Source organism: Serpula lacrymans, assembly GCF_000218685.1.
Source record: "Serpula lacrymans var. lacrymans S7.9 unplaced genomic scaffold SERLAscaffold_10, whole genome shotgun sequence".
NCBI lineage: Eukaryota > Fungi > Basidiomycota > Agaricomycetes > Boletales > Serpulaceae > Serpula > Serpula lacrymans.
Genome location: NW_006763299.1, coordinates 1,454,746 through 1,470,236, shown reverse-complemented (window position 1 = coordinate 1,470,236; position 15,491 = coordinate 1,454,746). Strand labels below are relative to the sequence as shown.

Sequence of the window (15,491 nt, the reverse complement as noted above, 5' to 3'; positions counted from 1 at the left end):
GATAAGGACCTTTCACTGAAGGGTGACTGTGACCACCGTTACTCACTTCTTTTTCACGTGCTTGCATAGAAACTTTCAACATCTTAAGCTTTCAAGTTGGGCAATACGTTCAAGGGGTGTCTTGCGAGAGCCTTTCAACATCGTATGTAACAAGTGCGATCATGATCTCTCAAGTTGAATGATGTTACTCACCTCACTTAACTTCACATGGTTTCATATCATTCTGCAGTTCAACTCCGTATGTTGCAACCTTATAACTCAAGCTCTGAAATTTGAGTGGTTACTTAGATCGTGACATGGCATAATTTATCCTGCGACCTTCGCAGTCCAACAAAATAACCCGCGAGACATTGTTGAGTTTCATGGCTGCGATCCGTAAGTGGAAGAGCTGTGAGGTGAGGAAAAAGGAGCACCCAACCGAGAATGTGACATCCTCATATATCTGAGAAACCTGCAAACCAATAAAGATCAGAGAAATATAGAAAAGGCCAAAAATGAACGCGATATTTTGGGGTATCTTTCGAACAAGGTCCCAAGTTGAAAGAATATTTTTGGGCAAGAACTAGGCAACCAAGCGATCAAGAACCATGCAGCCGAGATGATAGGATATGCGCATCAACGGGTTGTATGCAGGGTCGTCTGCGAATGGGATGAGGGGAAAAGGGCGACTATGTTCGAGTTTGGCCATAATTTTATCTGGTGCCTGGATCGACGAGTTTTGATTAAATTTAAGTATGGTAAATGCTGCGCCCCGCCGGGACAATCTTGGTGCTTGATGTGCAGGAAGAGCAATTAGTTCGTCATGATGCGTGCGTGCGTTCGGGAGTCGGTAATGACTGCAGTAGTAGGCCATAGATGACCGTTCATCGCTCAGATGCGCCTGAAAGGAGATCCGGTCGGTCGACATCAATACCCCACTGGCACCGATGCCAACTAGACTAGAACCAAAATTAGCAGACAAAAATACGTGTCATATGCAAAAATAACCTCGCCAATACGGATTTAAGTTGTGCACCGTAGGGTACCTGTTACATTCACGATCAAGGATTTTATGGAGGCAGTCAAACTGTCAAAGGGATAAAATAGTACAAGGTGGCTGAGACGAACGCGTATTTTTGAATATGTGGCCAAGGTGGAATGCACTAAACATAGGTGCATAAATTTGTCATTGGGAGCCGACTGCGGGCTTCCAGTGGGTGGACCATAGCAGTGATAAATGAACTGCTAAAAGCTCGTCGGATTCGTTTGGTGCATATATCCGAATTCCTCAAGGAGAGAGCACAGTAATCACCAGTTCACAATGATGGCTGACTCCGTCAAGTTATTGCAGGTATCTCGATGATTACTGTATTTTGATTTGAGAATTTCATAGCTGTAACTGCGCATGTCGCATGGGCCATGTTTCGACTTGGAACGTCTACGGCTGAAATTCGAACGCGGTGCTCAGCATCGCCACTGCACGTGCTCCCCGACATTTTGCTGTTCTGCTGTGGCTGTGCAACCCAGACGTCATGAAGAGCTTATAAAGATTTGAATTATGGAGTGGGCCAAAAGGCTAGTCTGAAACCTAGCTAACAACAACCATCATGACCTCCCACTCAAATTCTAACATGTTCATTTTCACGACATCCACGATATTCCTTTCCCTTGCCTCTCCCTGTCTTGCCCAGTATTATCCAGGAAACGGGTACAATAACACTCGCTGGAGCGGTAGTCTAATAGGAGGAGTCATAGTCGGTATGTCGTCCCTTTCATATCTTAGAAATACCTGAAAACCAATCATCTCTCCAGCAATCGCAGCTGGAATAGCTCTTTTGTCCATAATATGCGTTATCACCCGTAGACGCCGCCGAGCAACCAATGCAGGTGTCAAGCCCGGCTTTTTTGGCACTTCAGGCGGCTCTGCTCTTCCATACTGGCAGAACAACAACGGTGCAAACTATGCCACACCAGCACCTCATCCAGCATTTGGCACCCAAGCTCCGGGTCAGCAGGCTTCGTACGGAGCTGCCCGTGCTCCCCACTCACAGGGTGGATATCCCCCGCCTCCAATGGGATCAGCTGAGGATCCGGTTGCTGCTCCTCCACCTCCCTACATGAAAGGGTCTGCTCCCAACACGGCGTATGCACCGGTAAGGTCTTGCTTTGCTTGGTGGATAACATTATCTGATCTCATCTATTACAGCCTATCGGTCCACCACCTCCCGCACATACCGTATGTGATCCCTCGATTGCGTCCAATGAGTTCTAACTCTTAAATATTCCAGAATGACTCGGGTCATTTTGTAGGGGGTATGCGACATGCCACCTAGGCAACTGAAACTGATATGTTTGTTAACCCTTCGCTATCCTTACTTCCCATCTATACGCTACGGACATTTTGGCTACGGTTCAACGACTCAGCCCAAAATCAATTCACATAAATAAATTTACAGATACAGACAGTACTAGTACAAGTGTAGCGCTACCTCGATCCTTTTCCTTTTATCTTGTATTTCAATAACTCCACACGGCCTTGACTGCTTTCGAGCATTACAAACCGAATCGCCCAACTCATTCCGCAGTGACCATTGATCCCCGAGTCCACCTCGGACTCCGAACAAAAGATAAAAGATAAGGAGTATCACCCGTGTAATCCCCAATCGATATCTTTCTAGACCCAAGGGAAATGATGGCTGTCAAGTGTCGCAACCACCAAACAATACGCTCGTACTATAGTGTTCAACACTGCGCAGTCGTCGGTGATGTGACTGATTGTCATAGCACTGGGGCGGGGTCTCCGCGGCAACTTGCCCTCAGACCGATCGTTGATCACTCACCGGTGAAGTTTGTCCAGAACGATCTGCAAGACCCGGCCGATTGTCGTCGTCTTTGATAATCGCCAGGTCAGCGGCGTTTCGACTTCCCCCCGAGTCCTGGAATGAGTCCCGTCGGCGGTGGGATAGGACACCCTCATGATGGAGATACGTCTGCTTTGCATAGCGCTCGCACACGTCTTTCTGCCGATGGCAAGAGCTCAAGGGGTGGCTGGCGTCAGTTTTGAGGGCCTCGTCGACGTGTAAAAGCAAAACACTCAAGTCAGATGACACCGTGGGTTTGTACACAATCGCTCCCAGTGCCCAAAGGTCTGCCAGTGGTAAATTTAGAGCCGAGCGTGACCGAAAGGCTAGAATAGCACCGCTCATTCCGATACTAGCGCAATGAGTATTTGACCCGTCCAGAACGAACGATAAATTACGAATTGGGAAGGTGACTATGTTCACTAGGATTTTTTTTTTCCGTCAGTAGAGGTTATCAGTGTGGTGTTATCCTGATTGATGTGACGTCTACGAAGGAAAAACAGTGAAGCCTAAACCGAGGACTTGGGTGACGTTAGCACATGGAAAATCAACGTCTTGGGTTAAGATGACTATTGAAATGATATGACGGTGACAGCTTGCTCTGAAGTACAGAAAAGCATTATTTTCTGTACCTCCTAGCATACATTTTTTACCACCTGTTTCAAAACCGATACACTGGATCCCCTCACGAAAGAGACGGCATGACGAGAGATAGTATTGCGATAGGCAAGTGACGGATGTGAAAAAACCAAGTATCGTCGCCGATGCTAGCGGTAGAAGTGCACTGTAGTGGATGAAAAGCGACCATGAGAGTGAAACAGAGAACACTTATCAAAGCACACACCTGCGCAAACAAAACCCAGTTGATGTATTCCACGCTGCCCCGTCATAGCCGTTAATACAGTTTTAGTCGCCCGCAGGGAGAGTTCCTTTATCAGATCACTGTAGAGATGCAGCGTTGACAGCTTCCGTGTAGAATGATGTGGACTATCCATCGTTCGTTCGGAGATTGACCGGCGCGCGCGAGCCGCGACGAGAACAAAAGCAAGCCCGGTTTGTCTCGTGACAATGATGCTGATAGAAGATGGGACGAGCGTTTCCGCAAGGCCTCGGAGAACCTAGGACAAGTGGCGTATAGGTTTTCGCAGACTCAGTAAAACATCAAAGAGGACGCACGGAAATGACAGGCGCAGGCGTACACATGAGTCCATTTACCCATAGTACAGCGCGTTCGAGGCCAGGTATGGGGGATTAGCGATTAGTAATATATTATCTTCGACTTCGTAGTGGGTAATTCGACGCGTAGTATGCCATCCTCAAGTCTTCCAAAAGTGCCATGTCATGGATGAATGATTTATGCATGGGGCAGGCGCTGAAAAGACAAAGTGTGACGCAATATCCGATATAACACCGCCTAGCCCTTATGTGACACTGATAAGACCTGTGAAGTACGTTCTCAGTGTGGCGTTGTGCTTGCATGCATCTTGTGCGTGTCGACTACCGGACGCAGAGAGTTGTGTAGCTGAACCGCGCGTGTCCGGATCTTGATATGTTCAAGCCCAGGCATGAGAGAAAAATAAGCTTTGCCATGTGGTAGAACGCCCTCATCGACAGCAGTCAGTCGTTGGCCTATAGCTGAGAACAAAACGGAATGGAAAGGAATGGGGATCAGGTTCAGTGGAGTGGGCACGGGATTGCATGGTGTAGCGAGACGAGGTCGAGATGCTAACGTCCGGAATTTGCCCGTACATTGAACGATGTGATCGCGACACTGACACAGGTGCACACACCACAGGGACAGTGATAGGCGGCCGACACAAAATCCGGTATCGCAATTGCTGTTGCTATGAGTCAGTTGCCTACAGGATACGCAACAAACGCGCCTTTACGTGCCCCGCCAACTGTTTCAATTGAGGTTCAGATCAACATACGCATGACAGTGAGTGATCTTGAGTCGAGACGTACGTAAATATGGGTGTAACGACTATCCAAGCATTCCCCTGACCGTTAGGCCAAGTGAAGTCGTGTGTAGACCATTGGGAGACGGCTACTAAAGCGTTCAGGCACTGAAGGATACTTTGTGCCGCTAAGCTCAAAGCTTACAAAAATACATGCTTGCTGGGATGTAGTGCCACTGGGTAGAAGAAGCTAGGAGACTCGAGGAGGAGTTAGTAGCGATAGGGCACGTTGCCTGGAATAACTTCGGAGAGAGAAAATTCATTGGGCGTCGGAGCGGTGGTATTCGAAGGTGTTGATGTACGAAAAGGTGACAAAAGGGAGTACATAGGAAGTAGATAAAATCCGGAGTCATGGTAATAATGCCTAACAGGGAAAACGTTGGTGTATGATGAAATGTTTGCATTCACGTTATTAGCCGAAGTGGGAATCGCAGAAAGTGATGTGACGGGGAATGATAAAGGCGTGAGGCAGTTATGGAGAGCGGCTGAGCTGAGCGTGGAATTGAAAAAAGTGGCGGCCGGGTTTGCGCTAGGACGCGATCAATCACACAGTAGACACGCTTCGTGGAGGAGAAAGGGCGCCGTGATAGACCCTTTCTAACGACAGCGCCAACTCAAGTGCGAGGGATGCTCCGTTATGCGCTGGTCGACTATTGTGAGGAAGCTAAGGGTGTAATCATCAAGCATCCAATTTAATCGCGAAGAAAAGAGACAAAAATACGAACAGAAATCGCTTAAAGAGCACCAAAATAAAATGGGAGGTCCAAAGATAAGTGAATTATTTTTGGTGAGTTATTTTGGGGTTCGACGTTACGCGCAGCAGATCCGATCAGGTACGGTTCTACCGACGGTCCGGCCTAACCCATGGACGCCGGCGGGTGTCCAGTCCGTAAGGAGTTCCGTAGCGGGTAAACGAATAGTCGCGGACCGCGAGGAGTTTGGAAACAAGAGATGTCATACAAGATGGACACGAGAAGTAATATGTTGAATCTGGGTGCGATGTCAGTTCTGGTGAAAACACTCACCTAAGGGCACGGCGAGCCAGGAGTCAAGGTCAGTTCGTAAGAAGAGTGGGAAGAAGCTCAGTGAGACAGCAAAGAGGAGAGACGAGGCAAATAGACAAGAGAGCCAGTAGGAGTGAGAAATAGAAGCAGGTGCAATAGAGTTGCAAACGGAAGGAGTCAGATGATCCAGCCCGATGAACATGATGAGCAGGTACAAGTGACAAGGGGTGTGAAGGAGAAAAACCGCGAGGTTGGCCGGAGATTGCCTGGTTCGCTGATTTTGCGAATGACAGTGGCAATGATGGGTACAGGATGTGGTCATAGGAGCAAGCGAAGTTGTACGAGAGGAATGAAAGGTGCCTGGCGAGGTTAATAGATAGAGCGCAGACCAACTGAACGGTTGCTGCGGAGAAGTATTGGGTGAGAAAAAGGAGGCTAAGACAATGTTGAGAGCACGAAGGATATAGAAGTATTGATGATACATACAGAAGCTACTATTGGACAAAACCAATGCTGGCATCACTGACAGACAGAAAACGGTGGAGAGTTACGGGAGCGGAATGGCAACCTCCGAGAACAAATCCAGGGAACCCGGCGCAATCCCACACGGTGGCTGGCAGGGCACGGGCGCCTCAGATTCCCTGCCCGAGCCCGCATTGGGCTGGAGGGTGCGATCTCAGGGATCCGGAGTAACGACCCCAGGGGAATCTCATGGATGATCTGTGAATCTGATGAGCGCCGTTTGTGGTTGTTGCGCATCCGGCACGTTGGACGGAATTTCATGCCGAGTGTCCCAGTGAAAGATGCAAACTTCAAAGACCACCCCTCCCGTCCCGTTCGTCGTCTCTTTTCTCTGCCCTCTTTCTTTCCTTCTCTCATCTCCTCTCCTCCAGCTCTCGTACTCTCCAACAAATTCAACACCGCTCTCGCCATGGGCAGAAGAAAGATCGAAATACAGCCTATTACCGTATGTGACCCTTTTATAACCTGCTATTCTAGGCTCGTCTCCCGTCGTGCTGCGTTTTGCCTAGCGCGCTCTCCATTTTTACTTGGCTGCCCTCGATGTTCCAACTTTGACATTCACCTGCTTTCATTTAAACATAGCACGAGCGTAATCGTTCGGTCACTTTCCTCAAGGCAAGCTCCTCTTGCTATTTTTGCTTCTGAAAGTCTTGGCATCTAATTATTATTATCTGCTCCCTTGCCGCGCTCTCCAAACCTGCAGCGTAAAAATGGCCTCTTCAAAAAAGCTTATGAGCTTGGCGTGCTGTGCTCCGTCGACGTTGCAGTCATCATCTTTGGTCAGCCTCGTCTATTAAATCCTATATTTTGGCGCCCCACTTACATTTGCTTTCAGAGGAGCGTGCCGGTCATCACGTTAAGCTCTACCAATACTGCTCAGGGGACATCCATGACATCGTACAGCGCCACATTCGAGTATGTCATCCATCTATCCATCCTTTACTCTTTGTTCACTTGTTCCTATCACAGTATGATGGCGAAAAGGATACTCGCTCGCCGCATGATTTCGCCAACAATGCTAACCACAAGTTGGAAGACGTGGGCGGCGATGACGACGATGACGTTGATGAAGACGACGGCGATTTAGGTCACTCTCGTGGCCTCGCCGCCAGCGCCAAAAAGCGTGGTGAGCCCAAGCTGAAGACTGAATACGGTTCATCCGGAAAACTCATGGTGCCTGGTTCTAATGGAGCTGGAGACATCAATATGGACGTCGGGGTAAGACCTTCTCCATCTTCTTCTGTTGCTGTGAATAATGTACCCCCTATACGTAGATGGATTATCACCGACCTATGACTATCCCCCCGCCGCCAATGCCGCTCCATCATCCCTCGCAGTTGGCGTCGTCAGGCGGGAGTTCGTCTTCCCTCCCTTTGTCAATCGAGCGGCATTCGTCATCAGCCTCAACCAGGCTTTTACCTAGCAACGGTCAGTACCCCTCCAAGAAACCACGCATTGCGCCCAACCCCAACGGCGGTAACACTTCCAAACTCACTACAGATGATGCAATGTATAATGGCTATCTCCCGTCGCCGACGTCTGCGCACTCGCCCCCTTTCCGCCATCCGGGCACAGCTTCACATCAGCTTGCGCCATACGGTGGTAGTTCGTATCTCGGCGTATCTTCGCCGCCTTCTTCTTCTTTTCTATCGTCAGGGTTTGATTTCCCCTCGTCGTCTTCTAGAGGACCCTCGTCCCGGAGCATGAGCTTCAGTCAACAGCGCTCATCATTTTCTCAGCCGCAAGAACCCCATCTGCATGGAATGTATCAACAGTTAATGCGTCAGAATCCACCTTCCCACAGCAATCTGCACCCGCAACAGCCCGCTCCAGATCTGCTTGTTGCATTCCTTGATGGCGAGGAACACAGGACACCGCAAAATCAGGGTTCACAATTCGGGCAGTTGGATTGGCCAACCCATGCGCCCCAACAGCCGCACCATCAACATCCGCCCCAGGCTCCACACCATGAACCAAGTATGGTTCCCAACTCTGAGAAGTAAACTGTAGCTCATATACGTTATAGGTCAACCTGGTCCGGGTGACACCAGCTGGCTTGACTTTTTGTCGCACACCACTCCACAAACAGGAAGTCAGCAACTGCACATGACGCTACCTCCGGCTGGTAGTCGAGACAGCGTTTCATGGGAACGAGAACGAGACATTGAATACACTGCGGAGCGTGCTGGTGACGCTCAGGGTCCTCCGTCGGATAAATCATCATCTGTCAACGGGGGTGGAGCGATCATGTCCCCACCGCTGAGTCGAAAGCGAATGCGTGCCGACTCTGCTGCAGACTTGCGTGGCAAGAGGGAGGGTAGTTCGCCCGGAAGGCTGAATGGATCAAGCGTCGTACAGGGAGACCAAGGTCGTGAATCGAGCAGTAGTAACGGACACGGGCATGCCGAGAAAGAAGAGTAACCCCTCGGGGATCGACGCTGAGACTTGTATGATATGGTACGATATGCTCTGTGGACTCTATCGGATTTTCGATCAGTATCTTTTTTTTTTTTTTGTTTTTGCTTCCGTATTGCTCTGAGATATTTCCTGTTACATGTTTACTAAAAGACGTCGTATCTTTGGACACTTTTAATCAGCTGATGAGTTCTAGGTTAAGAAGCTAATGGCCTACTGTCGAAGTCGTGAATGCCGGAAATATCTAACTTGAAGAAGAAAAACAATCGCAAGAGCCTGGGAGCTTGATGTGACGAGGGTTAGTGCTCGCTGACATGGATGATTTCGAGTTTATGACAGAAGCAAATTGGCATGCAGTTTCCATGATTTCTGCCAGTGAGCGGTCTTTGTCTACCCTCTGCCCACCATACTGTCCTCGATAAAAAGGAAAACATAAGGATCGATACGCGTTCTTAATATATTATCAGACATACCAGTGGAGTATGTGGGATAATAGTAGCTCAAAGGTGATAACAGATCACCTCATTGCCGTCTTCTTCATGCTTCTTCCTAACGGCAACGGGATGGAAGACTCGTTTTTTTCTCAACCCAGGTCTTCTTCGCCTATCGACTGGACACATGTCTTATCTGATATGATTTATCATTTCTATCTGATAAAAACAGAACGGCTTGAACATTGAACCAACGAGGTAGGGATGCCCAGCCGATACGAGACTTGCATTTGCCATCGAGGCAACTCAGACGGAGTCCACTGCAACTCTGTATCTCACAAAAACTGATTCTCACTATCTGTACGTACGGACCGTTTGTTGCTATTTTATTTTGAGGCTTTGTGTGTCTTTTTTTGGAGTCGAGTCCGGTGAGTCAAAGTCACGTGCTTAACACGCATTTTCCTCGAAGACCGTTCGAAGACGTCGGAACAAGGGAAGCACGATCACCCATCACCGGTCTGAAACTCTGATCTTCGTCGCCGTTTCTGCCAACTCAGCATATTTCCTGTTTCCTCGTAATTCACCTTGCTTTCGTAGGTATACGGTATGTCACCTGCCCATGACACCCATTCCATTCTATCTATAACGCGTCTCCAATCTGCTGATCTCCACCCTTTCGTTCCCAAGTAGTGGTGCATTGCTTGCGCGATCCTTGCAACTCCTGCTTCGAATATTCCCAAATGACCTCAGTTGGCTTGCTGGCGTTCGCTTCGATAACGGCAGGTTTTTCTGGCAAGCTGTGTCAGCTGAATTTTTATCCGACTCGTCGTGCCCGGTCCAACCCAACTCGCCTCGGCATATCCACTATCCACAAATTACAATTGGGCGCTGGGCGGCAGTTCCGCGGCCCTGTTTACACCGCGAAAAGTGATACGATCCTTGAGGCATTACTTTCTGGTCTAAACCCTTTCCATTATTATTATTATTATCCAAAACACCGCCTCCTACTCCTACTCGGACGAGGAAACCAAACCCAAACAACTACTTAAAGCGTCCAATTCGTAGTATTCGGACATTATCCCTTACTTGTGGAGTCTTGCTCCAAGTGCGACTTATCACTTTCTTTTGGTGTTCGTATCTCGAACAGCTATCATGTTTCACTTGGCGCGTTTATGCTCCTTCGTCCTTGCGTCTATCAGCGCATGTCATGCCGCAATTGGTCCTGTCGCTGACCTTCGTATTGTAAACGGGGAGATATCGCCTGATGGGTTCCCGAGAGTGTAAGTTAACCGTTTGTCGTAAAGAGATCCCTTCCAATTCTGTTCTAGGGCCACGCTTGCTGGGGGCAGCTTTCCAGGTCCAGTAATCAGGGGAAATAAGGTGTCTCGACGTCTTCTTTCGTCAACTCATACATTGTTAATCTTGAGCTTTACTTATATATTAGGGAGACAACTTCCAGATTAACGTCATCAACGAGTTGGTAAACCATACTGACACTGTTAGGAGTACTACGGTGGTTAGTATGCTTCTTGCGTTCATGTTGACTTGTCTCACTGACCCTAATTGTCTAGCACTGGCATGGTATTCATCAGCATGGCCAAAATATAATGGACGGTCTGGCATTCGTGACTCAATGCCCAATAGCACCAGGCAATTCCTTCCTCTACAACTTCACCATTCCAGACCAAGCAGGCACTTTTTGGTACCATTCACACTATCAAGTCCAATACTGTGACGGACTGAAAGGTGCACTCATTGTTGACGACCCTGAAGACCCTTATCGATTCTGGTACGATGTCGATGATGGTACGTCGTCGAGCTGCATAGTGGTACTCAGCTGACACTGTGCCTCTGTTTTGCAGAAAGTACGATTATCACCTTGTCTGACTGGTGAGTCCCAGGGCGTAATGACTTCTTTCTGCGTCCTGACAGTGTGAATTCAGGTACCACGAGCCTGCAGAACTTGTGCCCAGACCGGCTGTTATTGACTCTGCCTTGATCAATGGTGTGGGTCGGTACGATGGTGGGCCTCAGGTTCCCCTCGCTGTCGTCAACGTCGAACCATGGAAACGATACCGCATACGACTCATCAACATGGCTTGCAAGCCAGCCTACACATTCTCTATCGACAAGCACGTGTTCACGGTCATCGAGGCAGATGGTGTCAACACCGACCCATACATCGTGGACTCCCTTCAGATCTTTGCAGCACAGCGTTACTCATTCATCCTCGAGGCGAATCAACCTGTCGACAACTACTGGATCCGCGCCCTTCCAAGCCGTGGAGACCCCAGCTTTGAAGACGGTCACAACTCTGCTGTCCTGCGGTATCGAGGGGCTCCCGAGGAAGAACCGACTAACAAGACCTGGAACCTCAATTTGCCATTGAATGAGAGTTATTTGCACTCGCTGGAGCCCCATGTTCCTGGTTCACCAGGGCTCGGTGGTGCGGACATCGAGCTCAATTTGAACTTCACGAAGCCTGATAACGAATATGTTGATAACTACACTGTCAACGGGCATTCTTACATCCCGCCAAGCGTTCCCGTTTTGTTGCAAATTATGAGTGGTGCCAGAACTGCTCAACAATTGCTTCCAATGGGTAACGTCTACCCTTTACCCCGCAACAAAGTGATTGAACTCACCTTGCCCGGTGGAGCGCCTGGTGGACCGGTAAGTAATTACAATTACCGTACTTCACATGGCGACGCTCATTCATTCCACCAATCTAGCATCCGTTCCACTTACATGGGGTTGGTATTTTTAGCTGTTGTCTGATCTAGGAGGTGAATGACTGATCGTTATCTCGTTATCTTCCCATAGCATGATTTCAGCGTCGTTAGGAGTGCCGGAAGCACCGCACACAACTATTACAACCCTGTGCGCCGTGATACCGTTAGCATCGGAGAAGGAGGAGACAACGTCACTATCCGCTTTACGACCGATAACCCAGGACCTTGGATGTTACACTGGTATGTGACGTAGCTCGCTGGTGCGATTTGATGCGTATTTACTGAGAATCGACGCGACTCTAGTCATATCGACTGGCACCTTTACATGTGGGTTTCTCACCTTGTACCGATATAGACATCCTAACTTTTGATGGCAGAGGAATGGCTCTCGTTTTTGTCGAAGCTCCTGATGACATCGTATCAACTGATCTGAATGCTACTAACCGTAAGCGAGATTTCATCCTGTTGTGAATTTAGCTCTTTTCTGATACATAACTTGGGCTATGCAGCGAATCTAGAGTCCTGGACGGATCTTTGCCCTGTATACAATAGTCTCCCTCAAGACGAAGTGTAATGTGTGCGATGCAGTAACGTTTTTATGATGCCTACTACGAACGCGGACATTGCATATACTTTTTAGAATCACATTCTTGGACATTACGGACATGGGTTCTCGGTTTGTTCCGCCTGTCAGACCTTCATATGACTATAGTATTACTTACATCTCGCCCTATCTTGCGGATATCAAAAGACTATGATTTCTTGGGACAGATGACCGCACAGTCAACTTCGATCATATTCGATCACTGCCAAGTGCCCGAGCAGCCTGAGAAAATGCAATCGCGGTTGATTCGCTGTGTTACAGTCTAAGTAATCTGATAGTAACATTACTCTAGGCCTTGCTCTTGGTTTTTCCCATGCTCTGAACTACGAGCCGAGCAAACACAGGATAATTTATTTGAAGCTGGATCGAGAGCGCCACAAAGTCACGGTATCTTGGGCGAGACTGAGAGTTTTCATCCCCTTTGCACAATCTCAAACCCGTGATACGTCCTCCACAACACATCCTGCACGAACCTACTGAAAGTGCTCCCGTCAGTAACCACTATTTCTCGCGCGTTCGCGACGACCATAGCATCCATGAACGGTATCAAAAACTTGGTCATCTGTACTTGGTCATATTCGTTTCTAAGTCTCCCCAAAGAAGCTGTCTCAGAATGGAAATCGGAAAGAAAGAAGATGCATGGGAAAGTGTTAAAGAACCTCGAGAACACGGGATCAGTCTTGGGTTCGGGCGAGTCCGTAGAGATGAATAGTGGGATGTTCAACCGCGCGAAAGGTGATACCGGGTGCAATTCACCACGACAGGTTAGATCAAACGAAAAGGCTTCTGGAAAAGGTGGCAGAGGAGGATGGGGAACACGCAAGCTTGGAAGATCTGGCAATAGTTCAGGCGGCTCCAGTTCGTCATCGCCATCAGCGTCAATCAGTTGACGTTCAAGAGCGAGGGTCTCTTGCAGGTCGAATTTGAGTACCTGGTGGACTAGTTTCCACCAGATGATCCTTGCGTTTGTCTCACCTTCGTGCTGAAAATGACCGTCTCCAACACGTAGGTGCGCACCAATATACGAGTTGCCAAGAGCGTCGTGTATGGCATCAGCCACGCCAGTCAGAGCAGGATTCGCAAAGGCCATACTTCGTCGAATGTCTCGGCGTATACTTACGCTGGCTTCGAGCTTCAATCGGAGCCGTGAGGATCCAAATAGTGTTCCAACTTGTAGGAGCCGTTCCTGGGCGCGTGCGAGTGTAGGTATATATACAGAGTGAAGATACTTGTCCTTCGAAGGTGATATATCCATGATCGAGTCCAGAAAGCGATAGTCATATGGACCAGTATCACGAAGCGTCAGAGTATCCTTGCTAGAAATACCAAGATTTTCTTGAAGCCAAGCGGTTGACGCGTTCCCGACTTCGAGAAGTGATTGACGCGATCGAATTTCAGATAGATCTACCAACCAATTCCAAGGTATCAGAGTGTAGTCAAAATAATCAAGACATTCTTCAGGAGTAGATACATGTGTTCCAACATCTGCACAGTGGAAAAGACCTTCCTTCCCAGACTGTGATAGAAAACGTCGCAGCGTATCGAACTGGACGTATCGGATCGGTTTATCGCCCAGACGAACTGGAGTGACGAGTAAAGTGCGATTCAGAAGACGAGATAATACAAGCGCATTTTCAAACGCGATGCGCTGGTTGTGAAATCCGCTGTGAGGGAAATAGGCCAGAAATTTTGCGTGGGGGTCGTGTCGCAACTCGGCGTAACGCGTCTGCAAAGTGTCATATGGGACGACTTGAATGAAATTATCAGCTTCATGTTCAAGAGTGGGAGGAACAGGTTTGGATCTCCACCTCGTCGTGAATAGGTAGTAGGCGGTTCCAAAGCAAGCGAGCGTTGCAGAGGTGAGAAGTACGATGAGTATGGCGAGTTTCTTGTCTTGCGTCAAGGGGTCTGGTAGCCTTTTGAGGGCCCTTTGCTTCGACGGGGTATAAAGTCTGCGAGGTGCTCTCATGCGGTACGAGCCCTTTTCGAGGGTGACTGAAGGAGATTGGAACGATGTCGTTGACATCGCAATGGGCACGTTGGGTGTGCTTTAATGGTAAGAATGGCGGGTCGGGAAAGAAATGGTTTTTAGCACGAGGGCAGGCTATTACACGCTGGGAAGTGTGAAGGTGGGCAGTTCGCCAGTGGCAGGACGACAACTTAAGTTCTCAAGATCAGATCAATAATGAAAAACTTACAAAGATACAGAGTCCAATTAAAGATTGGTGAAATGCTTTTGTATATCAAGGTAAGTTGAAAGAAAAAGAAAGAACTTCGAGTTCAGGCGGCTAACAGTGGAGGGAGGATAAGCCGAACGTGCAATGACACGAGTGGCGTCAAGGCAAGGCCGACTAGCTCAGTTGGTTAGAGCGTCGTGCTAATAACGCGAAGGTCTTGGGTTCGATCCCCACGTTGGCCATTTATTTTTTACATCTTTACGTGGGTTATCTAGAGCGCTGAGCAGTCCCCCAAAAAAGATGGATGCAGTGTTCTTACAACAGGGGGCATGCCAACTGGATAAATTTCTACGTTTGCAAAAATCACCATTTTACTAGTCATGAAACCATGCTTTCAAGCTACCCGCCATTGTATGCATCTCGGTATTCATCAACTCTAGTCTACGTAATTATTTAACACATATGTGAACTGACCTTTCCAATGCTCATGCTAGTCAGTGTAGCCAGTGTCATTCTGCTTCAAAAGTAAATGAGCAGTGTCGCTCCGCTCCGTTGGAAAAATACTGTCCAAATCTGGTGCTTGAGTTTGATATTCTGCACCGGAGCAGATGAAAAGTTGAAGTAAAATTGACGTTGCAGCACCAAGCCTGCAGGTGGGGTTGGGTGTACTTCATCCAAAAGTGAGTTAGGAAAGGGCTAGATTCCAAGGCTCATATAATAGGAACATCTTCTATATGAACCATGGAATCTGATCTATTCCGCTCACTTCAAGGGCAGGGACGGGGCAATATGATCTTCGAGGGTCACT

General features: G+C 48.4%; 7 protein-coding genes across 7 annotated transcripts; 4 read left to right on the top strand and 3 right to left on the bottom strand.

Annotated features, from left to right (window-relative positions):
• Positions 1-562: 562 nt before the first annotated feature.
• On the bottom strand, positions 563-907 carry SERLADRAFT_440550 (uncharacterized protein; the record flags this gene model as incomplete). Its single annotated transcript, XM_007321006.1, has 1 exon — positions 563-907. The coding sequence occupies one exon, from the start codon at positions 905-907 to the stop codon at positions 563-565; it is 345 nt and encodes a 114-aa protein (XP_007321068.1).
• Positions 908-2,795: 1,888 nt separating this feature from the next.
• Positions 2,796-3,185, bottom strand: SERLADRAFT_440548 (uncharacterized protein; the record flags this gene model as incomplete). The annotated part of the gene is made up of 1 exon (XM_007321005.1): positions 2,796-3,185. The coding sequence occupies one exon, from the start codon at positions 3,183-3,185 to the stop codon at positions 2,796-2,798; it is 390 nt and encodes a 129-aa protein (XP_007321067.1).
• Positions 3,186-5,069: 1,884 nt separating this feature from the next.
• SERLADRAFT_473485 (uncharacterized protein) lies at positions 5,070-5,525 on the top strand (the record flags this gene model as incomplete). Its single annotated transcript, XM_007321004.1, has 1 exon — positions 5,070-5,525. The coding sequence occupies one exon, from the start codon at positions 5,193-5,195 to the stop codon at positions 5,397-5,399; it is 207 nt and encodes a 68-aa protein (XP_007321066.1).
• A 1,125-nt stretch (positions 5,526-6,650) lies between these two features.
• On the top strand, positions 6,651-9,216 carry SERLADRAFT_473482 (uncharacterized protein; the record flags this gene model as incomplete). Its single annotated transcript, XM_007321003.1, has 8 exons — positions 6,651-6,769; positions 6,907-6,939; positions 7,028-7,103; positions 7,160-7,239; positions 7,294-7,542; positions 7,599-8,301; positions 8,351-9,037; positions 9,097-9,216. 7 exons carry the CDS (start codon positions 6,734-6,736, stop codon positions 8,743-8,745), a joined length of 1,572 nt encoding a protein of 523 aa, XP_007321065.1.
• A 482-nt stretch (positions 9,217-9,698) lies between these two features.
• On the top strand, positions 9,699-10,296 carry SERLADRAFT_473480 (uncharacterized protein; the record flags this gene model as incomplete). The annotated part of the gene is made up of 2 exons (XM_007321002.1): positions 9,699-9,774; positions 9,861-10,296. Coding segments are annotated over 2 exons (317 nt in total), but the record flags the coding sequence as incomplete, so codon positions are not given.
• A 26-nt stretch (positions 10,297-10,322) lies between these two features.
• Sllcc2 (multicopper oxidase) lies at positions 10,323-12,669 on the top strand (the record flags this gene model as incomplete). Its single annotated transcript, XM_007321001.1, has 11 exons — positions 10,323-10,450; positions 10,499-10,550; positions 10,615-10,686; positions 10,742-10,976; positions 11,033-11,060; positions 11,114-11,843; positions 11,903-11,923; positions 11,994-12,142; positions 12,206-12,229; positions 12,280-12,347; positions 12,412-12,669. The coding sequence occupies 11 exons, from the start codon at positions 10,323-10,325 to the stop codon at positions 12,474-12,476; spliced, it is 1,572 nt and encodes a 523-aa protein (XP_007321063.1).
• A 249-nt stretch (positions 12,670-12,918) lies between these two features.
• On the bottom strand, positions 12,919-14,532 carry SERLADRAFT_451363 (uncharacterized protein; the record flags this gene model as incomplete). Its single annotated transcript, XM_007321000.1, has 1 exon — positions 12,919-14,532. The coding sequence occupies one exon, from the start codon at positions 14,530-14,532 to the stop codon at positions 12,919-12,921; it is 1,614 nt and encodes a 537-aa protein (XP_007321062.1).
• Positions 14,533-15,491: the final 959 nt, after the last annotated feature.